The sequence below is a fragment of the Pleurodeles waltl genome, chromosome 12 (genome assembly GCF_031143425.1).
Source record: "Pleurodeles waltl isolate 20211129_DDA chromosome 12, aPleWal1.hap1.20221129, whole genome shotgun sequence".
NCBI classification, from domain to species: domain Eukaryota; kingdom Metazoa; phylum Chordata; class Amphibia; order Caudata; family Salamandridae; genus Pleurodeles; species Pleurodeles waltl.
The window spans coordinates 433,746,661-433,757,130 of record NC_090451.1 but is presented as its reverse complement, the minus strand read 5'-3'; the positions used below and the strand labels follow the sequence as shown (position 1 = coordinate 433,757,130).

Below are 10,470 nucleotides of genomic sequence, written 5' to 3'. Positions count from 1 at the left end.
GAGGAGAGTGAGGAGGAGACTGGTGATGTGAAAACGGAGGAGGCGGAGATTTGTGTCTCGGTTTTGGCACTTTAACCGGTGGCTGGTCAGTGTCCAAATGTCCTTGAAAGGCCAGTTTCCTCTTTGTTTTTAGAGGAGGTACAGTGAGGATTTTGCCAGTGCCTTTATAAATTTGGATTCTGGCCTGTTTTTCATCAAAATCCTCAATTTGCGTAAGTTTTTCCGCAAACCTATGGCTTTCTTTCAATTGCTTGGAAAGTCCATGCTCCTCTGTATCTGTGTGTTTTTTCGGCTCCGAAGCCGGTTTCGTCAGGATCGAAAGGCCTGAAGTAGTTGTTGGCCTTGGCTCCGAGAGGGACTTTCGGGGCTTCGACTTGATGGGTCGGTGTTTGAGGATTTCAAAGCCTGTGCCTCGGCTCGAGTCCGAAGGCTTCGTTGGTGTGGCGTTTCTCAATGCCGAAGATGTTGCTTGGTCACCGGTAGTTTTCTTATGGGTGGAGCCATGGCCTTCTGGCAGTGGCGTCCCTGAGGCCTTGCATTTGGGCTTGGATTGGGTCGGGGCAAGCGTACTCACTTGCTGGCCTCGGTCGTTGTCGGACTCAGACCCCCGAACGGAGACTGCAGTGTGGATCATCTCCTCTTCTTCTGTGTCGAGGCGTTCAGTGCTTTTGGATGCCATCCTTAACCTTCGCGCTCTTCGGTCTTGCAGAGTCTTTTTCGAGCGGAAGGATCTGCAGGCCTCGCAAGTATCCTTTCGGTGGTCTGGAGATAGACACAGGTTACAGACTAGATGTTGGTCCGTGTAAGGATACTTGGCGTGGCATCGATGGCAGAATCTAAACGGGGTCCGGTCCATGAGGCTTCGACAAGACTTTTGGTCAGGCTGACCAGGCCCAAGTTGGGCACGGGTGCCCAGAAGGGCAAGTAGAGATCTGTGTCCGCCGGTACCGAGGTGTCGATGATAGATGGTACTCGATCAAAAACAATACGGAAGAATTTAGAGAGTTTGTAATACTTATCCGACTCAAACAACTGGAGTGAAAAGAAACACGTCTGAACCCGATGGCGGAAAGAAAACAATCTAAGATGGAGTCGATGCCCATGCACAATGGAGCCGAAAAGGAGGAGTCACTCAGTCCCGTGACTCGAAAAGACTTCTTCGAAGAAAAACAATTTGTAACACTCCAAGCCCACACTAGATGGCAGGACCTGTGCATAGCATGTGTATCTGCAGCTACACATGCCATCGAATATATATATATATATATATATATATATATATATATATATATATATATATATATATATATCTCTCTCCAAGGCAGAACATTGGGTCAGGCAGAAGTTGCCACAGCAGGTTGTGAAGTTATAAATGTTCTATAAGTGGGTAGGCAGCACCTCCTCTATTTCTGACCACGCCAAAAACGGGACATTACTTTTGCACACCCCAATATCGCTTGAATGCACACTAAAGTCTCCACTGCAGAGCATCCAACGCTGTGTTACTTATTAAACTAGTTAACAGTTGCCGTCATAGTAGTGTGAATAGTGTTGAAAGATGCAGAGGTCGATTACAAGGAATAAGGAGCAGCAAGCGTTTTATGAGCAGGTAAGAGCTGTACAGAAAATGACACTGTAGATAACTAAATTCATTGAAAGCGCAGAGAATGACAGGAAGCGGAATGGATACACTACATTCAAGCATTTTTCGAAAATAAAGGAACTGGAGACAAATTATTGGTTAGATGTGGGAGGAAATTGTTTGGTTTGAGTACAGAGAAAGTGGGAGAACCGTGGTGAGGAAAGACCGTACTCTGAAACAGTCTGTGGATGCAGAGTGATTGAGAGTGATGTGCAGAGGACAGTTAGCCCATCAAGCTCCATTACACATCAAAAGCCAATGTGTTTATGTGAAACAAATTAAAAAACAAAAAACAAACAAAAAAAACAACACTTTAATTTGCAGTTGGTGTTTAATTGTGCAAATTCAGAATGGGAGCACAGATGATTGGAACATTCACAATTCCAGTAACCACAAAGACAAACAGCTGCCATAATTTTACAGTATAATTCTAACCTTTAAACAGAAGTGCAAGGGTTTGGTGAAAAGTGCCACAGGTTGCTCACGCTTAAAAACGAATTCAATAACTACAACATTGATCTGGCGGCTTTGGAGTCCGAGGGATGTGTTCTTTCAAAACAGCATCACATTCTGTGTTTCTTGATAAAGCTGATCAGACCATTGGTTGAGGAATCATGAGATGTCACAGGCGCATCAGATGCTAACTCTGGTTCAATTTTCTTTGCCAACTGCTTTCCAAGTTCAACCCTAAAAATTATTTAAAGAGAAAGATCTCAAATTACATTTCTTTTAGTTAATGGAAAACATTATCCACATATTGGAGAGAAACCACCTGCAGCCCCATGTTTTAAATCAATTATTGTTTTGTAATGCCAGAATAAAGCACTGAAATAGACAAATTTAAAGATTTAAACAAAGAAAAACAGCCCTATCAGATGACCATTTAACATAATTAACCAATTTTGTAGTGCAATTCAGGGTTTCACAAACTGGAGTAAATCGGCAACTCAGTTGTGCTATACAACTGAAGGAAAGGAAACATAAGAAAATAAAAACCTAGAAAAAAAAAAAAAAGGATGTTCACAACTTGTTTCAAAGACATGAGTTGGGTACCAACAAATACATTAACTGCCTCTGGTATTGCCCCTTCATGTGATACTCTAACCACAGATTCCACACCTTGTGAACCTTCCAAGCAGTCAAAATGAACTATGAAATGATTGCTTCATCAGATTATGCAGAAATTTAATTGCAAAGAGAAGCAATGCCTTCAAGGTTAAGGGTCTAAACACAGCTTTTAAGAGGCTCAAAAAGGAGCCCACAACAATGGAAATGAACTGAGGTTCTAAAGAAAGCAGTGGATAAAAACATGAGCTCTTTCAATAAAAATTACACTGAGTAATCTGAATAACGATGACTGACCAGGCACATGAAGAAAGGAAAAAAGGGCAGATAAGCAACCCTTAATGGTGACCACTACAAAGTGTGGCCAGCCAAAGTTAATACAAACATAACATAATTCAGCCTTTAGGGAGAATCTCTGCTTCTCCTCACGCCAGATAACATTTGAACTAGTGGCCCGAATAGATTTGCTACAGCAAGGACAAGTAGCCAACATGAAATCCACCACCTCCAAGAATAGATCAGAATGTCTCAGTTGGTTACGCCTAATCTCCCAGCATGAATGTTGAGTGTGGAAGTTCAGATATAGCATCCCTGCTTTGCTGCACGGATACCAAACTGAAGTGTGACAGGGGACAGGAAGCCGAAGTTGAGCAGAACCTTAAGGTCAACAGTTCAGAGTATCAGACTCTTCAGGCCAAATGGACTCTGCTGTGCAGGTCCTTCCTGAATTTCTTCAGAACCCTCAGGATCCGTGTCAAAAGAAAACAGGAAACGTATATAGGAGGCTAGACTCCTGTGAAGGCTGAAAATGTCTCCTAATTACTCCCATATAATATACTGTAGAATGCAGAAGGCTAGACACTGGATTGCTGTCAAAAAGGTACCAAGTAAGTCTACTGTGGATACACCCAACTGGGTAAAAACACAGTGTGGCACCTCTTGGCACAGCCATCACTCATGATTGGCAAGAAGGCACCTGCTCAATTGATCCACCCGATGCAGACAACTTTTGCTAAGTGATGGACAATCAGGAAAATCCCACAGGGGGCAGAAAAAAGAGAACACTCTACAGTTGTCTTGTTGTTCGGACTAATCAGAGTTTCTTCTCCACATTTATAAGAGGATACTATCTCCCGTTTATTTACGGTATCTTTTTCTCAAACCTTGTTCCAAGAATTCTTGTGTGATGTTGGTTCCACTTTCTTTTGTTAGTTATATATGAGCTTCTCAATTTTTGCAACATTTCAACAGAATTTGTATTATAGTTTGACATTTTTCATAATTTATTTCATCTGTTCATTTTATCTTATGTGTTTCATGACAACCAACAAACCAACTCAATGTTTGCATAATATAAATGAACAGCTGATATGTTTCATGAAATGCTGGTGCTTCCTTAAGGCCGAAAACATGCACTTGCTTTTATACATTTCAATTGTCACAGATTCAAGAATTTTACACGTTTTCAACTATCAGCTGCTACCAACTATCTTCCTCAAATGCAATAAAAAAAAAAAAAAAATGATGATTAGTACTGGGATTATGTTGATTGCTAACAGCTCCAAATGGTAATAAAGATTAGCGAGGAGAATCTCCATAGAATGTTTCAAAGACTGATTGAGTACAACATAAACAGCCAGCAAGATGATTCAGAAGAGCAAAAAGCAGAGACTTTTCTGCGACAGGCATCAATTATTAAGATAATGTGTTCACTGGAGTTGTCTGAATAGAAATTTGGTTTCCCCTTTACGGGTCAGTATCACAACTTTGTCCCTAGACTCAAAACATTTGCAGCATGGCCGCCTTTGAAAGCCTCAAATTCACTGCAGAGTCAATGATGGCCCAGGGACCTCTAGGTGCACTGGCACCGTGTGCGAGCTAGGCAATGGAGTTAAATGTCACTAGCTAACATTGTGCCATTTCTCCCTGGATAGGAAGCTTCTGGACACTGAAGAGCTTTGTGTGCACTTCTTCTATAACCTGGACTTTCATTTTCACTTACACTTTGACCTACCTGATGAGGTCAACCTCAAGTGAGGTAATTTCCCACCCTGAAGAATACATCTGAAACAAACAGCTCTAATTCAGTGCCAGTAGATTCACAATACTTAAAGAATGGGCTAAATATGTTTCACAAAATACTAATCAACATTTTGTTGCTCATCAAGCAACTGCAATGCAGCTGAATGAGGAATTCTGGGGGTTCTGCAACCATCCTATCCTATAGCTGAGCTCTGGAACAAACTGGCAAATACTTTTGATGGACCTGACACACATGCCCAATGTAACATTCCGCAATTCAATATGATGAAGGGGGGACTGCATTAATTAGTGGTGTTGTGACCCAAAGTTTGACTGTACTGGAGTGAGAAGAGAGAGAAGCTGCATGGCAGTGAGCAGCATAAGTCAGATCCTCACCCCTAGACAGGACTGCAAGATGTTGGGCTGGGTAAGAATTATTGTTATCTTGTTTAGCTCTTTGAATCATAAGATTTTTATATCCGTCATTGAAACCGCTCCTAGTAGCACCCCTACTTGTCATAACCGTTTGACATCTATACTTGGAATGCTAAACTGGGCCTCAATGTTATGCACTGCGCAACTGAGATTTTTGTCATTCGAAACTGCTACTCCTGACAAACCTTTAAAAAAGCAATAAACAACATTAAAATAAATAAGTAAATACGAAAACTACAATGGCTTACCCCCACTGGTCGTAACTGTTGATGTCCCACACAACTCCCTGAACAAAAATCTTCTGTTCGTACATAGCTGCAAAGACAAAAAAGTAGTACTTAAAATACAATAATGCAAATTATATGGTATCTAAAAGAAGAAATTAAGTTTACCTATCAGAACTCCCAGCATAAATGGATTCAGTTTTGTGAAGACCATTGAATTTGTTGGACGATTTCCCTCAAAAACCTTTGAAAAAGATAAAATATTAATAGCAGAACATGGACAGTGAAGTTCAAAACAAGAATGGTACAAAAGACAAATTCCGATCAAAAAGCTAGGTTTCTCTCAGACTTGGAAAGCAAAAGTGTAAAGGCTTGACTTGAAGGTGTAAATTTCAGAAATGGATTTCAGAAGAGTTTAAACCTTCCAAACTCTCAAGAGATGATACAATGTAAAAAAATGCATGCAACTTAAACTCAAACAGGAGCTCAAAAAGAGTCTAAAAGGAAACACCTTGTGTGGCAGCAGCTTTGTCAAGGCATCCCCGCTCAGTCCACTAGCCTCCAATTCCTTGCGGGCTTCATCTGTTGACTTTCCCTTCATTAAGGCTTCAGTCTGAGCTAGGAAATTGGCCATAAGTATCTAAGAGCGTGAAACATCAAAAGCAGAATCAAGTACTAATAATTTCAGTTGTTTCTCGTACAATGATAACTAAAGGTCGTTGGGTTACATCATACCATAGGAAACACCATAAAAGGCACTATCACCTAATTTTTGACTTGTTACAAAAATGTGCACGTTTATTAGGCAACATCCTCCCGCCTCCTTAACAAAGATAAGGCAAAGCAATTCAGTGAACTCAAAGCAAAGGAGCTTACTGTATGGTGCAGTCCGTGTCTGATGGGATGCTGCGTTTGGACTGGGATTAAGAAATCACAAGGGATCATTCGAGTACCTGCAAGATGAAAGAACAGGACTGAGCGCAGCCCTCGGAAACAGCTGTGTGCAATGAACCTCAGATTGTTAATAGGATTAGAGCAATCCTGTTAATAGGGACAAAAACAAATTGCTTATTTTATTACAAATTGAATAATATCAACATGTTTCTACTTAATTTGATGTAGCTGCATTAAGTGTTGCCAACAGCAATTCCGAACAACATTAAATCGGAAAGGAGGACACAGGAGGAAAGTTTGGAAGTTGTGATAGAAAGATAGCATCAGAAGGGCTTTTTTTTTTTTTAAATGAGAACAGCATATGCAAATACACCCATAAACAGGCTTATTTATCAGATTCAGTATTCCAAATCTGCTAGGCAGCTTGACTGGTAAGCTTTTCTTGCCTGGGGGCATTAAAAAAAAACATGATACAACTCCATTAAAATATATGTAAGCCTCTATTATGTGCAAGTCTAATTTTATTATTTCAGTTCGATTGTGGCCACTCTAGTTTTGTGTAATAAGACAACGGTATATAACTGTAATATGTTATTGCAGCGTTGTTAAGTTGCAAGGCTGCTTTTTAATTCTGTCCCAGTAGCACAGCTGTTATCATACCTTCCCTTTAGGGGAGAATTGTTATTACAACGTGTTGAAGGCTATATTCTAGTATTGTGTTACAGGAAATCACAGATGAACTCACTAAACAAGGACTTTTGTGTTTACCACGTCAGATAAACCCTTTGTTGTAAGTTAGACCTGTGGTGATCCTTGGGAGACCTTCAGAGAAATAGTGTTTGTCAGGCCCTTTAACAAATAAATAAAACTCTACATAGATAAATTCACAATTATAGAGTTTCTTCGGGCCAGCTGTCTCTGTTCAAGTGTCATTTTCATTCTGCTTCTCCCCTTGACAGCATTCCGCATGGGGTAATAGGTTAGCCAATTTAGCCATTTGCTCTACTGTCCTTTAAGTAAAGGCATTATGCCTGATCACGTGCACATCTTTCTGAAAAGCAGAGCATGTCATTGTCTGGGCGGGTGGTCAGTCTTAATGTTTTCCTTTTTTACATCCCCATTTAACTCTTTTGTTCTTTTTCTTTGAGCGTCCTAAAGTTCTCCATACAGTCCTACTCAATGACCCACATGTTCATCATTTCATCTGCAGCATGCCACTATTTCTACACTGGACGCCATATTGGTGTGCTAGTGTTTAAAGTGTATCATTGTTTTGCCATTCTAATACGGTCCCCATGTTCAGAAGCATTATGTGGGCCCCTATAGCTCAGTACAGGAATAATGCAAAATGTACTTTAGCATTTGATGATCGATGCCCAGTGTGATATTTACTGAGCAGCTAGCTTGGCGCGGTATTGTGTATAATTTGGCATCATTTAGATCGCTCAAAGGGTTTGCTTTTCAATGTGACAACTATATTGTAACTTTAAAACAATGATACTGTATATACAGTACCATTACAAGATTGCCACCCACAATCTTTACATTTATTTTTGCACTGCAGGCGTGTGTATATACACACACACACACCTGACAATTTTATGTGGTGGCAAGTTTTCGTATTTCTATTTTTATTCTTTTCATTTAGATTTCGTATGTTTGCAGGAGTTTGAATATCTACTTTTTGAGAAGCAGTAAGGGGGTAAAGTAAGCAATGATTTAAATGGTTGGAGGAATAGATGCAAGAGGGCAAAAGTGAGTCAGAGTGCAGGCATTAGGCCTTGAGTGCCTAAACTCAGTGACTGAAAAGACACATTCTGTTATAAGACAGACCCCACTGGCATTGATAATGTTAGTTATTACATTGAAATGAAGACTGATTCAGTTCGTCTAAACTGTTTCCATGAGGTGGATCCTCATTAGCATTAGACCTTTATCAGAGTATTAATGTTTTATTTTTTTCGCAGGTCTAGATTGTAATTACATGAAAGTAGGATTCCTTTAGCAGGTTACAGGTTATGCTTAAGAGTTCTGTACGTCATCGGTAACAAGTTACTTCCTACATACTGGTGCGTATAATTTGAAGTTGGAGAGGGGGTGATGGTATGACCATGTATTTGAAAAAGAAAATACCCTCTGCCATAACTTAGAAGAATACTTCAAGTTCCCTCAGAATTTCATGATTTCCTTCGAAGGAGGAAGAGAAGTATCAATGTAAAGCAGCACAAGATGCTGTAGAACAGAATACATGCTTGTGAACAAGTATGACGTACATCTCTAATGGCATTTATAAAATAGTTTAGGTGTCTCTTCACACAGGAATAATAAGACCGGTTACAAAAAAATGAAGCAATAAACCATTCTACCTGCCGAGACAAATGGCTGAACAAGGTTGAAGTGGTACGTTGTACTCCAGAGAATCAAATGAGCTGATCTAGCATTTACTGCGTGTTTACATTTACACGATTAAGATTAAAAACAGATGGCAACCAGATGAATTAATAAGAAAATAAATTCAGACGATGGGGCACATGGAGTGACCATTTTTAACGTTAAACCACACACCGCAAACGTATAGCCACATTGCAGATATACAGCTGCTTTGATTCACTGGATGAAAAAACACGACAGCCCATGTAAGATGGTGGCCTTGTTTATTGCAAGACCTAGGTTTGTTGTGTAGGTCAGAATCAGCAGGATATCAGGCAGTTTTCTGCAGCTCAACAATATGCTTTAATCTACAAAGGCCTACAAGTGGGGTCTCAGTCAAGGAAATTAGAATGTGCAGAGTCAGACTGGACTAACATTCAGAGCCCTGGTAGGACGTGATAAATCAGTGAATTCTAAAGCATTAGATTGCGAGAAATAGACAAGGTATAGCACCTGCTTGTAACATGGTACTGCAAACGCAACACGCCATCTTCTGGGAGAAGGCAGGATTCTTCCAGTTATCAAGAGAAAAATTGAACCAATTTGTAACAAAGCACGGTAATATTTAAACTAGTTAGATCCTGTCTAATGAAACCACTGGTTGGACACATGAGTGACCTAAGGTTCTCAAACTGTCAGGACAGAAATGTACCTACATGGAGATAAGGACACAGAGCGTTTAGCATAATTAGTAATATGAAAAGCATGTTGATATCGTTTGAGGACACCAACCACTTGGCAAATAAAACTACTTGGCTAGTGTAGGATGTGTTATTAGAAGATGTCCTATACAAATTCAGACTAAAGTAAAGTTGGAAAAATAACAGCTAGAGATCGGTCGGAGTGAAGATGGAGAGTGATGAGAAGCACTCTCCTGGGGTAAAATACTGCATTAAGAGCATCAAGGTTACAAATATGCCGTTAAATAACTGCTTTTGAGAGTTCTCCAATTCACAACTTGGGTGCTGCGCATTCAACATTTACACTTCCCATTTAACCATCAACTGAGACAGAGGCTTGCAACAGGCTCACTGCGTTGTGTGAGCACAAAGATGGGAAAGGATTTGTGTCTACCTAGTTTTAAAATTTGCTTCAAGATGAACTACAGTTCTGAATAGGGAAGGCTAACTGTACTTGTAAAGGATGGTAACGATAGACATTTTGAGAATCATCTGCAAATAATTAAAATAGGGAACTCAAAGGAAGGGATTTTGCAATGTGGGACGAAGAAAACTGAGACGAGAAGAATGTCAGATTCCAGAGTCCTGGTAATTCCCACACATAAGACAAGAGTAAAGGAGGTGGAGAAATTGCAAAGCAAGGGCAGTAGGAGCGCCAAGATACAGAGGTATACTGAAAGGAAAGAGCTAAACCAGACCAGGAAGGATAAGCATTTCCCACAAAGGTTAAGCAAAGTAAGACAAGTGGACTGCCCATCCTTGTCAAAGACTGAAGTATTGTGGCCGGAAAGTTAAAAATGTAGGTCAAAATGTGGTGTAATTTGTCGAGTGGGTGGTTCCGATAGAGCACAAGACAAACAACATTATAATCTACATGCATAAACTATACCCTGATGTATCAGCTGGTAAAAAGCATGTTGTCCATTGGTCCCAGGTTCACCCCAAACAATAGGGCCTGTGTTATAGTCCACACGAGCGCCTGTTTTGGTGATGTATTTTCCATTAGATTCCATGTCACCCTAAAAGACAAGAGTAGAAGGGTGAGAGTTTGAAAAAAAAAAAAAAAAAAAAAAAAATC

The 10,470-nt window shown here is 40.1% G+C and overlaps 1 protein-coding gene across 1 annotated transcript in view; it reads right to left on the bottom strand.

Annotated features, from left to right (window-relative positions):
* Nucleotides 1–1,954: 1,954 nt before the first annotated feature.
* The window catches only part of GPI (glucose-6-phosphate isomerase), a 70,729-nt gene continuing 62,213 nt past the window's right edge, over nucleotides 1,955–10,470 (bottom strand). The window contains exons 13-18 of the mRNA XM_069216943.1: nucleotides 10,282–10,411; nucleotides 6,265–6,341; nucleotides 5,900–6,028; nucleotides 5,557–5,632; nucleotides 5,413–5,479; nucleotides 1,955–2,329 (exon numbers count right to left, since the gene is read on the bottom strand). Coding sequence (XP_069073044.1) covers nucleotides 2,206–2,329; nucleotides 5,413–5,479; nucleotides 5,557–5,632; nucleotides 5,900–6,028; nucleotides 6,265–6,341; nucleotides 10,282–10,411 — 603 coding nt within the window. The 3' untranslated portion in view covers nucleotides 1,955–2,205. The remainder of the gene's footprint in view (nucleotides 2,330–5,412; nucleotides 5,480–5,556; nucleotides 5,633–5,899; nucleotides 6,029–6,264; nucleotides 6,342–10,281; nucleotides 10,412–10,470) is intronic.